General features: G+C 29.8%; 1 protein-coding gene across 1 annotated transcript in view; it reads right to left on the bottom strand.

Moving 5' to 3' along the window:
- The window catches only part of LOC129987663 (glycine receptor subunit alpha-2-like), a 138457-nt gene that overhangs the window by 38438 nt on the left and 86591 nt on the right, over nt 1-13428 (bottom strand). The window contains exon 4 of the mRNA XM_056095619.1: nt 1926-1993. Coding sequence (XP_055951594.1) covers nt 1926-1993 — 68 coding nt within the window. The remainder of the gene's footprint in view (nt 1-1925; nt 1994-13428) is intronic.

Raw genomic sequence — 13428 nt, 5'->3', positions numbered from 1 at the left:
TTTTGCTGGTTAATTTCTAATGGCCTATATATAAATCTCTGAAAGCGCAAATTGTTAGTTTCTAATTTCATAGTAGAATTGAAAAATATGAGGGGTTTTTTTATGTGATAGTTATGCCAACTTCTCAATGATTATTTTCATATAACCGTTACCGGCGTCCTGGCCTAGGGGTAGTGCGTCTTATTAATTATGGACTAAAGTGCGTCTTATTAATTATGGAAAATTATGGACTAAATACTCTAAATAAGACAATTATATTCTGAATTACATAAAATATACAATATAAATGTTTAAGCGAAAATCTAATATTTATCAGGACATCTTTTACTTTTCCTTACATAAGACTGCTTAAAGAATTCTTTCTTCTCTGAAGACACACTTTGCTTACGTGGACAAATTCTTAATTTTAATACTTACATTTTTATAATCATATATTATGTCATGAACTAAAATCCTTTATGGAATTTGATGCCGTGCAAAACTTGTAATCAGACAAGGAGAACTGTTATTGTCATATAATTAATAATGCTCGCTGGCGTCCTGGCCTAGGGGTAGCGCGTCTTCCCCGTGATCTAGGTGTTCCGGGTTCGAGTCTTCCTTCTATTCTCTCTGTGAGGTGCGTGCATGAACCCCCATGTAAATAAGGGTTGTGCAAGCGAGTGTGTGTGTGTGTTATCTTCCTTTGAGCTAGAAGTCAGGCTTCTGTCCTCGGGTGCTCAGGGGTCTTTAACCTCAGAAACTACTGCGCAAAGTTAGGCTTAAAATAGTCACACGACAAAAAAAATAAGCATTGAAAATATCAGTATAATTTTATTATTCGCAATCTCCAGGAATGGCTGCATATTTTTCTGGATATAATGTCTTTTAATGTTTTCTTATTCCATACTTGTAAAACTTTCATTATCTACTTTATTCAAATTATTGTTCCCCCTTCGAAAATTACTTCGAAGTCATAATATTGGTGTAATAGTTCTTCCAATAATTGGTCGTCGTTTAGTTATTACCAATAATTGGTACCAATTCGTCGTTTTAGCTATTTTTACTTTTTATAGATTTTATTAAAAATCTATCCATAGAATGAAACATTAGCCATTCTACTGGTATACGTCACTACCCATTTTGCTAATCCACGTCTCTAGCTATTCTGCTGGCATACGTTACAAACCCTATACTGCTGGTATATGGCATCAGCCATTCTGCTGGTGTACGTCACTAACCATCCTACTAATACACATCTCTAGTCAGTCTGCTAGTATGCGACACTAGCCATTCTGCTAGTATATGACATTAGCCATGCTACTATTATGCGCCACTAGCTATACTGTTTATCCACGTCACTAGTTCTTCTGCTAGTATACGACACTAGCCATTCTACTATTATATAACACTAGCCATTCTGCTAGTATACTCCGGCACTAGTCATTCTGTTGGTATACAGCTGGCGTATACTAGCCATTCCGTTAATACAGGTCATTAGTCGTTCCGCCAATCTGTTTTGGAAAATTCTGCTGGAAATTTCGTCAGATGAGTCTTTGCAGCAAAGATTGAAAAGGAAATATCTTTCCCTCTAGTAGCTTTCGCGCTCTTCTTCATTTCCAGGTGGCCTTCTACTGATAAAAATAGTCTCTAGCAGTTTTATTAGTAATTTGTATGCTTCCTATATCGAGAAACCATCCTTAATTGTTAGCTGTTATAATATTTTAACAAATAAATTGCTTTTCTTTGTAAGCAGATATTTTAGTTATTCCCCAGTAGTGTCTTCGGATTATACGACTCTCAGATCAAATACTATACCGTCCAGCCACAAATACATTTTATAAAAATATTATTAATGGTTAAATATAAGTACAAAACTGCTGTATACACAATGCCTGAAATATATGCATTGTAAAGTAATTCTGATCAATGAAGTAATCATTACTTACCATTGAGCCTTCATCTATTGTATCCAGGCTGAGAACAGTTACGTGGAAGCGCACGACGGTTGCCTCACCTAAAAGGAAAAAGAATGTTAAATAACTATCATTTGTATATACTTTTCGAGTAATACATTATACTTTCGAAGAATAATGAAGAACACTTTTTGAAATCCGATTTTAAAAATTCAGTTCTAATTCAATCTTTTTTATCTTACAATATAGTAAACAGAAGTCTGAATTTGATTTGAAGCCAGCGGGAGGGGTCTCTTCGCAACTTTCTTGCATTTCTCCAATAAGACTCTTATTCCACTTCCTTGACATAAAATTGTGGACCTTGGATAAAGCCGTTTATTCATTGCATGGCATTGGTGAACGATAGTTACGAATTATACATTTTGAGCATCTTCTTTGCCGAACAATTAATATTTTATATATATTATATTTTATATATAATATATTTAATATGTATATTTATATATATATAATTTTATTCGTTTATTTCTTCAATTCAAAGCGATTTGAATTGTCGTGTTCAAAGATAAACAGACACATGTATGGATGGACAGATAAACACAATGCAAAAAATATGGTGCGAGGCGTGGAGATTTGTCAGAATCTTGAGTTCGACTTTTTTTATGTTTACAATATTCTATCCAATTCTTATGCCAGAAAGAAAGGAAGAAAAACGTTTTGATTCGAGGTCAATATGCTTACTCATTAGTATGACAAGCGTCAGGCTACATGTTCTAAGACACATTTGTCAAAAGCAGAATGCGATTATACACTTGAATCTGATTGTGACATAAAGCTATAATATAATCTGTGATGCAGCATCAGATGGTAAGATCTTAAAATCGAGTCTCGATCTACTAAAGAAATGTTTTGCATATGGATATGGTGAATCCAAAGCTATTATAGTAGACAAAGTGTCCTTGTATTGTAGAAGGTTGGAGGCGGGGCACTCACGTTTTACTCCTCTTCATATTGTAGCTTAAAGTAGCGTGATCTGACCTAAAAGAGCTTACCTTTTACAACCGAATGCTATGATAAATGTAACAAATGTCTACTTTTCATCAAAACGTTAACTGCCCGTTAAAAATATAAATTTCACAAATTAAAAAATACACAATGAGTGTTAAATTATATGAAATGTAAATTTGATACGAAAGCAAGAAATCATTATGAAAAAAGACTTGTACAATTTTCGTCTGCAATAGATAACGCAGTTATTTTTTTTTTTAATTCTTAATATCTGTAATAAAAAGGACATTAAATACGCACGTGTAATACATTTAAAATTTTAAATAATAAATATCACGAATGTTCTATAGAGGTTTCAGGTTAATGAATAATATAAAATAAAAAAATTCAATAATATAAAGAAGAAATGTCGAATTATTATGTTGTATGTTTATCAATCTAGAAAATGTTGTATTATTATTGGAAACTGGGAACGATGTTCCACAAGCAAAGATATATTTAATAATTTATCATTTGCTTTGGCGTAATTTCTTTAATTCATTTTTTATTTGATGCTAATCAAGTTACACCTTGTCTTCGTGATATATATATATATATATATATATATATATATATATATATATATATATATATATATATATATATATATATATATATATATATATATATATATATATATATATATATATATATATATATATATATATATATATATATATATATATATATATCAAACAAGCATATTTTGATTTTCCAATTAATTTAAAGTGTAAACGAAATGTAAAAACGGTTTAAAATGAGAAGACGTGACAGGTACTGATAATTATGTTCATACTTGAATTAATTTGGTTTGTTTAATATCTGATATTGCTACTTTGTTTACTTCATACAATATGTGATAATTTTTATCCAAGTGATACATTAAGGTTTCAGGTTTCGGTACGTGACTATTCGCGGTGAATTAAAAAAAAACTTATAAAGGCTTATAATTTTGAATATTTGTATAAAGTGGAATTAAAAAATATTTATGAAACAAAAATTATCAGTAAAAGTGTTTTGAAAATTGGGAGAAATACGGCTTAAATTTTATATTAAAGTTGCATTATTCCATACTGCTAAATATAGCTAGAGAGCAAAAGCTTTCCAGTTAAAAGTTTATCACATGATTTCCCTAAAATATTACCAATATCATAAAAATCGTATTGTTGTGCTCCCAAGATGAGGGGAAAATTATTTCTGACCAGATTTTAAATATTTAGGATCAATGATAATTAGCAAGAAAATTTCAATTTTTATCACATAAAAGGATCAATTAAAAAAATGGACGGACTATTTATTCTGTAATTCGGGAATTACACAACATATAGAGATCGGAACAATAACTATGCATGGGTTTTGCATTTATTAAATTTTCTACCAGTAGAATTTTATCTAAATTCGGAATTTGAAAAAATAAAAATAAAAAATTATAAAAATCAATATAACTTCTCAAAGATTGAACTCAAAAACAAAAAATCAACAGTTTTATAAAGAAATGTGTTAGAGACTAAAATTATTGAGCAATGATGTTTCATTTCAAAAATATGTTTGAACAATGATGTTTCATTTCTAAAATATGTTTGAGCAATATATTTCATTTCTAAAATATGTTTGAGTTATATATTTCATTTCGAAAATATGTTTGAGCAATATATTTCGTTTCGAAAATATGTTTGAGTTATATATTTCATTTCGAAAATATGTTTGAGCAATATATTTCGTTTCGAAAATATGTTTGAGTTATATATTTCATTTCGAAAATATGTTTGAGCAATATATTTCATTTCTAAAATATGTTTGAGTTATATATTTCATTTCGAAAATATGTTTGAGCAATATATTTCGTTTCGAAAATATGTTTGAGTAATATATTTCATTTCGAAAATATGTTTGAGCAATATATTTCATTTCGAAAATATGCTTGAGTAATATATTTCATTTCGAAAATATGTTTGAGCAATATATTTTCGATGTTTTCCCGAAAAATCTATATTTTTGCCAACTCACTACATTTGTTTGAAAAATAAAAAGAAACATATTATCTAAGATTTTCGACAAATTTTCAGATTTCACACTTATTTTTATTTATTCAAACTATATCTACAATTTTTAAACTTCAAGCATATAATAGAAAGTGATAAATTTAAAATCATTTTTTTAAAGATAGCCAGCGATATAATGAGTAATTTTGTCAACAAAAATAAAATTTCGATGACCCAAACCAGAAATTTTGCGACCAGCCAAATTTTTCAAATCCAACCATGCAATGAAAAATGGCCAAAAAGGCCATTCGCTGTCATTCCTCTTTGAATTTAAAATGATTGAATCTAAAAGAGACGAACGCATCACTTCTTCACCTCTAATGGATCTTCATGGCTTCTGGAAGCATTTTCTTCAAACGTGCAGGTCATTACAGTACTAAAAGTGCAACATTCCTCAAACGGATTTCCCATTTTTCAAACTTTCATTTTAGGGCATAGAAAAAAAGAATAAAAAAAGATACTCTTTCTGTTTTTCTTTCTTTCGAAGCAGCTATTTTAAGAACTGATTTATACAAAGTTCTGTAGAAATGTGGATTAAATAAAAGCTTACATTTATTACAATTATGAAAAACGGAAATAAAAATACTTTAAAAAATCTTCTAATACATAGCATTTGACAAAAAGTATTCTAATAAGTCAGGTTAATGCGCTATATCCTGATGCACATTCGTAAGTAGCAATCATGTGCTGTATGTATCCTGATGCACATTCGTAAGCAGTTAGCATTCGCTGTATCTTGATGCCAATTTTTAAGCAGCTATCATGTGCTATATCCTGATGCACATTCTTAAATAGTTTTCATTAGTATAAAATACGATCAGCAGAATCAATTTTAAATAATAATAATTCCAAAAATGAAAAAAAAAACATTCAATTGATGCACTTTTGCTTCTAATTATAAATTCATAAATAATTATGTCTCCTATGCTTCAGCCTGTACCTGATAATTTTACGAGTAAAAGATATCATGGATATACTATTTCACGCAATCCATTTTGAAAAAATAATGCAGTTCTGTTATAATTTCTTATACTTGCTGTAATTCATTTAAAGCAATCAAACAGAGCATTTTAAAACAATTTAAAGATTTAACTTTTACTTATATAACTAATATTCAGATGAGTGGAAAACTAATTAAAAGTGAAATTAATCGCTGATTAATTTAATCAATAAATTGAATCATAAATTTCTTCAAGAGATTTTATAACCCATGATCATAATCTAAAAGACATTGTTTTTATAAAATAAAAGCTCGAGGTACTATGTTTAGTACTATACATTTGGCTCCAGTACAGGACTTAATAATTGACATTTTATAGCCAACTACATAGTTGATCGATTAAAATCTAAGCTATTTATTTTACGGCAGTTAAAAACATTAATTATTTAAAGCCTTTGTTCCATTCATAATTAAAAAAATGATGTAGTCTGAAAAGCCATAAAATCTGGTAACTACGAGCAGCTTTAATTAAGGGTAATATTCAACCAATCAATTAATATGATGCTGTAGTAGCCTTTATAAAACAACATTAAGTAAGGAATTAACTGCATCTGTTTCTGTTTAGGCAGTAATTTATTTGGAACGTGGCTAAGAAGCCTTTTCTCGATTTCAGAGATAAAAATTTAATTTGTATTTATTTACCCTTGATTTTCATAGCAGTCCCAATTATTATATTAAATCCAGTGAAACAAGAAATATCCTACAGAAGTATCGGCAGAAAAAAGATCAGAATCAAAGAGATTACATACAGTTATAAAGGACATATCAACAGCTTAAAATTGCCATAGATTCTCTGAAATCAGCAAGTGTCAATGTACAAACTAGACAACATATCCTCTCTTATGTAGTTATTCGGAGCCAGCTGGATGAGAGATATCAACTGCTTAAATTGCCATAGATTTAAATCTTGGGAATCAGTAAGTGCCAATGTACAAACTGTACAGCTAGGGATTGCAATACCGGTATACTGGGATACCGAATATCGGTATTTTGAACCATTTCTACAATTTTGTAATACCGGTATTCACAAGTTTAAATACCGGTTTTTCGGTATTTACTAGAATTTTTTAAATTGTCTCCACTATATGTTTAGGTATCGCGAACATAGCAATATAGTATACGTTTTTGTTTTTATGTCTCCGTAACGGGCGAAATTAATTAGCTAATTAATGGCTTAATTAATTGCTTAAATTTAAATTAGCGAAACATGGATTATCTCTGAAAGAAAATATTGTATCCATAACGACTGATGGAGCAACAATTATAAAAAAAGTTGGAAAGTTGATTGATGCAAATCAGCAGTTGTGCTATGCACATGGAATTCAATGAGGAGTAATAGATATATTATACCAAAAATATAAAGAACAGAAGAATCCAAATACTGTGGATATAGACACTTCGGATTCCAACTTTGAAAAGAGTAAGAGTGAGAGTGATATTGACAATGAAGATAATGGCAATGTAATTGTTGAAGAAGATATTGCTAATGAGGATGAAATATTAACCTATCAAGAATTGCTTAATACAATTTATAAAGTTCGAAAAATTGTTAAAATATTTAAACGTTCCCCTATAAAAAGTATATATTATTAAAATATATACTAACTGAAATTAAAACAGAATATATGTTAATATTAGATTCTAAAACACGTTGGAACAGTTTACTCCTAATGATGGAACGATTTTTGAAACTGAGAAATCCAATCCAAAAAGCAATAATCGACTTAAACCTGTAAATTAATTTTTCAGATAGTGAATTCGATTTAATATCCAGAACTATATCAGCTCTAATTCCAATAAAACTGACTATTGAGGCATTATGTCGGAGAGATTCTAATTTATTAACAGCTAATGCAACAATAAATTTCATGTTGCAGTCAATGAAAGAAAAGCACACATTAGTGTCTGAAGAATTATATATTACATTGAAAAATCGCACAGAAGAAAGGTATACCGAAATAGAAAATGTCTAATGATATTTACATAATTCTAATGATTTTAAAAATGAAAATGAAAAAAAGAAAAGAAAAGATCCAATTCAAATCTGATTAAGTTAGTTAAGTTAGAGTAAAGTTTCTTAAAATTTTTTCCCCACAAACCTATCCACATACAAAATTCGGTTCAATTATCGAAGATTATGATGTCACTACTGTCGATAGTGAAAAGGAATTGTCTCTTGAACAAAAATTAGAATTAGCGATAAATAAAAAAAATTCAACGAACCAAAATACAATACAGAAATTAGCTATATCCAAAACCATCCGACTAGAAATCGATTTATTTGAAGATGAGGGATTTAGAGGTAAATACTTGGAAAAAGTATATCGCGTATTGCTAACAGTACTACCAACTAGCGTAGATGCGAAAGAGCGTTTTCGACAGCTGGTAATTTTTACACAAAATTACTTTTCAGGCTTAATGACAGTACAATGGATGCCTTATGTTTTTTTAGATCACATTTCAAAAATTTGTAATAGTACCACAAACTGAATAGTGATATTTACACTTTTTTGTGATTTAAATAAATAAGATTCTTTATTTTTTTGTGATTATATACTGTTATAATTTATAAGTTGCAAATTATTTTTTGTGATATTTACACTCACTAACAAGATTGGCAAATAAAAAAAGAAACACCTGTGTTTTCTTTCTTTTTCCAAAATTTCTAATACCGGTATTAAAACCGGTATCCCGGTATTAAGATTTAAAAAATACCGAATACCGGTATTGAAATTTTGGTCCGGTATTGCAATCCCTATGTACAGCTTATTGTTCTTTTATATAGATATTCGGAGCCTGATAGATAAAAAAGAGTATGAAGGAATACGCATAGAACTATAAACCTTCAGACCAATTGATAACATTACACTTAAATTTCGTGAAAACTTTATAGAATAGGACGTTTGTAGTTGGCGTGATATGAAATTTTTTATAATTTTACAGTTTTACAGAAGATTCTGACAAGATACCGGTTGATCAACATCATTATTTGCATTACTTGTACATCTCATTCATGTTCTGTGTGCGTTTTCACAGTACTTGTCTTATTTGCATCATCCGATCCCAGGGCAGGAATAGTTGAAGTTATATGGGATATTCTGAACGTATTGTACAAAAGATAATTTTATGATCTTGTTCCTTTAAGAAAATTCAGATTACAGTGCAAGAATATGACTGTGGATATAACTTCATATGTTAGTAGAAAATATGCCGAGTCATATGGTCGTAGTTCTGAAAATTCCAGGGTAACATTTATAACATTAGGGGAGTAGCTATGGTCTTTTACGATATTAGTTGAGATTATACGAATCCATTAAGCTAAGAGCTCCGCATTTTATAGGAAGGTCTTCTGTCTGGTGAAGATTCTTTTATGGTATGAGGCGTATAGGGTTCACATTTAATCAGAAGACCCCTCGAAGTTAAGAAACCTTTGTTATTGTTTGGAATTCATGTAGTTGGCATGACACGGAACTCCTTTTCAGAATTTGACAATGTGTTTGTACATTATCAACTTTTCCAGTAACTTACACATATTCATATACTGTGCGCGTTTTATTGAGTTTGAACAAATCTACCACGATTGAGTTAATCCATACATGTTTACAGTCTCTACTGAGTTCTTTAAGAGCACTCTTCTGAATTGTGCCTTCCAAAATATACTCAATTCCTGGATATCAATACATGAAATGATTTGAAAAACTTTTTAACATGACATAAAAAAGATAATTCTATATCCTTGTTCTTTTAAGGAAATGAAGATTATCATATAAGAAACATAGAACAAGTTGCCTTACAGATACCGTCACACAATATTAGAAATCTTGCTAAGTCATTTTGTAGTAATTTTGACTACTCGAAGGGAGCTTATGTTATATGATTTCGAGTGAAACTAATATAGCCATCTAATAGGTGGCTATATCAGTTTTCTAGTGCTTCTGGGTGTATTTATTATACACATTGATATAAAAAAATGATAGATAATTTTTACAAGATTTCGCAGGTACGTAATAAATCAAATTTCAAATCTAAAAGAATTTATTTTTAAAGCTGAGTCCATATCATCATACATACAAATATGAAGTCTTAAAAAGCCAAGTGGAGAAAGTTTTTATAATGAAAATAAAGAAAAATCATAACATCTTCCAAAAGACACATATATTTTCTCGTATAAAAAAATGATTGTGCTTTCACTTTTTGTAATTATCAGAATAATACTTTTAACCAAAACCTGGAACCTCGCTTTCAAACGATCAAATCGATTTTCGCTAGTACTAAATTTTAATCATAAAAATAAATGGATTTTTCCTTTCTACCGTGAACCATTTTCGGAGCGAGTGGTGATGATATTACTGACCCTAAACACGGCATTTGCTGATTCTGAGCTTGGCAGAACCATAAACAATTTTGGATGAAAAGCAGAGAAATTATTACTATTTTTTTTATTTGCTTTTTTTTTCTATCAAGATCTCAATCCTTTTCGGCTATATTATATTCGTTGGGGTGGCTTTTTTCCCCTTTTTAATTCTGAATCAGGTCATGCCTTGTTCCCGATTTAACTTGATGATTTTCTATATCCTTGATCTGGAATCATCTGTGACAACAAATGTCAAGTGTCAGGAGTTACATGATTTTTTCCCTTTTAGTAGGAAATACTTATCTTGAAATAGTTAGTTAATATTGCCTTAAAATAACATGGCAAGAAACAGAATTTACATGATCTAGCGCTTGTCAGATTCAATTTATAATTTTGCCGATAAATTCTAAAAAAAGCTTCATGTTACAATTAAAAATCAAGGTTTGAAATAAGCTTTAAGGATTACTTTTTTTTCTAAATTAGCAAAATGTGGGAATTTATTCTCATTATTAGCCATCAAGATATTCAAAAAACTTTAAGACTAATAGAATAATTGGTTGACATTTGAAATTTTCTAAACTTTCTTTTGCATGGAATGCAAACATTTGCTACATAAAAATAATAGTTAAAAAAATATAGATGAAGTACCTTATTACACATACATTAAAAAACAGGAATAGCAATTCCAAGGGCATAAGCAAATATGAATTGCAAGGAGATTGTTAAGAGAATTTAAAAAAAAATAATCCTGGCCAAATTTTTTCCATAAATAGATATATAAGCGAAATTCCTCAAAATATTTAAACAATTTGCTAAGAATAAAGAATTCAACTGCGAAATCTTGTCATATTTTCTGAAATTTTAAAAAGTGTTTAATATGTGGGTAATTACTAAGTTAAATCTTCATGTACTTAGTATTCTTGAGGAATTATTAAGTAATTCCTCAAAATATTTAAAAACTTGAAGAAATATGACAAGTACAAAATATTTGAAAACTTATTCGTTAAGAATAAGGAATACAGCAACGAAATCTTATAATATTTCTTAAAGTCGTAAAATGTATCTAAATGTAAATGTATCTAAGATGTTGTTAATTCCTATGAAAAATCTTCATTAATTTTTCTTCAGTCTGACAGTTTATTTTTCGCCCATTAATCATTAGAGCAAAGAAATTATAGAAACGAAATTAAAATGTTAAATATTACCAAGTTTAAATTTACAGAATATTTATTCTCTAATGCTGAAACTCTTGTATCAGTTTTATAAAAATGAAAAAAAAAAATATTTCTAAAGTAACTGATAAGGAGATAAGTATTATTATATCAGTACCTGAAGTATGTTTTTCTTTGTAACTACTTTCATTTTTGGAACATCAAAGAGGCGTTTATTAAAGTAAGATATTTTTCCCTTGTCAATCTATCCCTTAATTATTTTATTACAAGAAGATATTATTTTATCACAAGACTAAAGTCTCTTAATTATTTTAAATAACAAGTCAAACGTTTTCTAAAATAATTTCCATTCTGAAATTGCCAACTCTTCATCTAGTCACAAATTTCAATCATTTATTTGTGTGAAAATAAAGCAAATATGTTTACGTTCTTCTGGGTCCATATCAGTTTTGAAATGTAGATGAAAGCCCTCGAATTTCGAACACATTTCAAATCGTCGTATATTTTGTAACACTAACATATGCATTTAGATGAGATTAAAAGTTGGACATCTTAGATAGGTTCGGTTGTTTGCTGACTATGAAATTCAAGTGATAATATGTTTCAGTTGCATTTTATATGCATTTCTTTTGCATATGTAACCTTTCTGAAATACAGAAATCGATATGGTGAAATATGCTGGGTATAATATATATGGGATTTCAAGTTACATTTCATGTATCATATGGGATTGCAAGGGAATTGGATGGAAACATGCAATAATATTTAAACATATTTGTTCTGATCAAGAAAATATGTAGGAAAAATTTTTTTAACACGGGAAATGCATGGCGATTTCCGAAGAGGATTATGTTGCTACAACGAGTGTGATAAATGAATGCAATAAGAATTTTCGCAATAGTGACGTGATGCGTTTGGCGTGGAATGGAATGTGAGCTTTTTAGAATGATGGTTTTGTATGAATGAAATTTATGCGTAAATCGAGACAGTATAATATGCTGAACGATAAATTTGGCTTCCGTCTCGGTGGAGTGGGTGATACATGAAAAGATTACTGGATTCACATATTATAAATGGAGTGGGTACTATGTGAATGTGAGAATTGTGCCTAGTTCGTAAAGGTGTGAGATGTATGGGATGAATGGAAACTTCATATCTGTATGGTTTGTGTGAATTGTCTTTGTAAAAGTTTGGGTAATTCATAGTTTGTGTGAAATTCTTTGAGATTGGACTGATTTGGATAATGAATGATTTGTTTTAACTGCCTTTAAGAGGGATAGCTGTTCAGGTATTGCATAGTTTGTTTTTCGGGAGATTTTGTGTAATGTGTTGTTTGTGTGAAATGTCTTTTAGGGATAGTGGTTTTGATCATGGGAATAATGACTGATGTGATTAATTCTTTGATATTCGACTGATTTGGATAGTAAATGATTTGTTTTAACTGCCTTTAAGAGGGATGGCTGTTCGAGTAATGCATGGTTTGTCTTTGGGGAGATTTTGTGTAATGTGTTGTTCGTGTGAAATGTCTTTTAGGGATAGTGGTTTTGCTCATGGGAATAATGACTGATGTGATTAATTCTTGGTGTGAGAGAAATGTCCCGGTAGCGGTGGCATGAGAAATGCGTAGAATCAGAGAAATGCATTTGTGGGGGTGATGTGAGTAATGCAGAGCGTGAATGAAATATCCTATAGGTGGTGATGTGGGTAATGCGTTGATTGAATGAAATATATCCTGAGTGGCGTGGGTGCGGGTATTGTATGAAGTTCAAATTACCATTTGGAACATAGTAAGAACGTAAAATTCTACTATAGTTTTATTAGAAAATATAAAGCTTGATGAGAAATATGTCTGTCTTCTTCTACTTCTTACGAATGACAGAATCACATCTGTCAATGGATCGCAAATAGAATTTGCTGATCT

Source organism: Argiope bruennichi, chromosome 10 (genome assembly GCF_947563725.1).
Source record: "Argiope bruennichi chromosome 10, qqArgBrue1.1, whole genome shotgun sequence".
Classification (NCBI taxonomy): Eukaryota; Metazoa; Arthropoda; class Arachnida; order Araneae; family Araneidae; genus Argiope; species Argiope bruennichi.
Note: the sequence above shows the minus strand (reverse complement) of the source record. Positions and strands in the feature narration are given on the sequence as shown.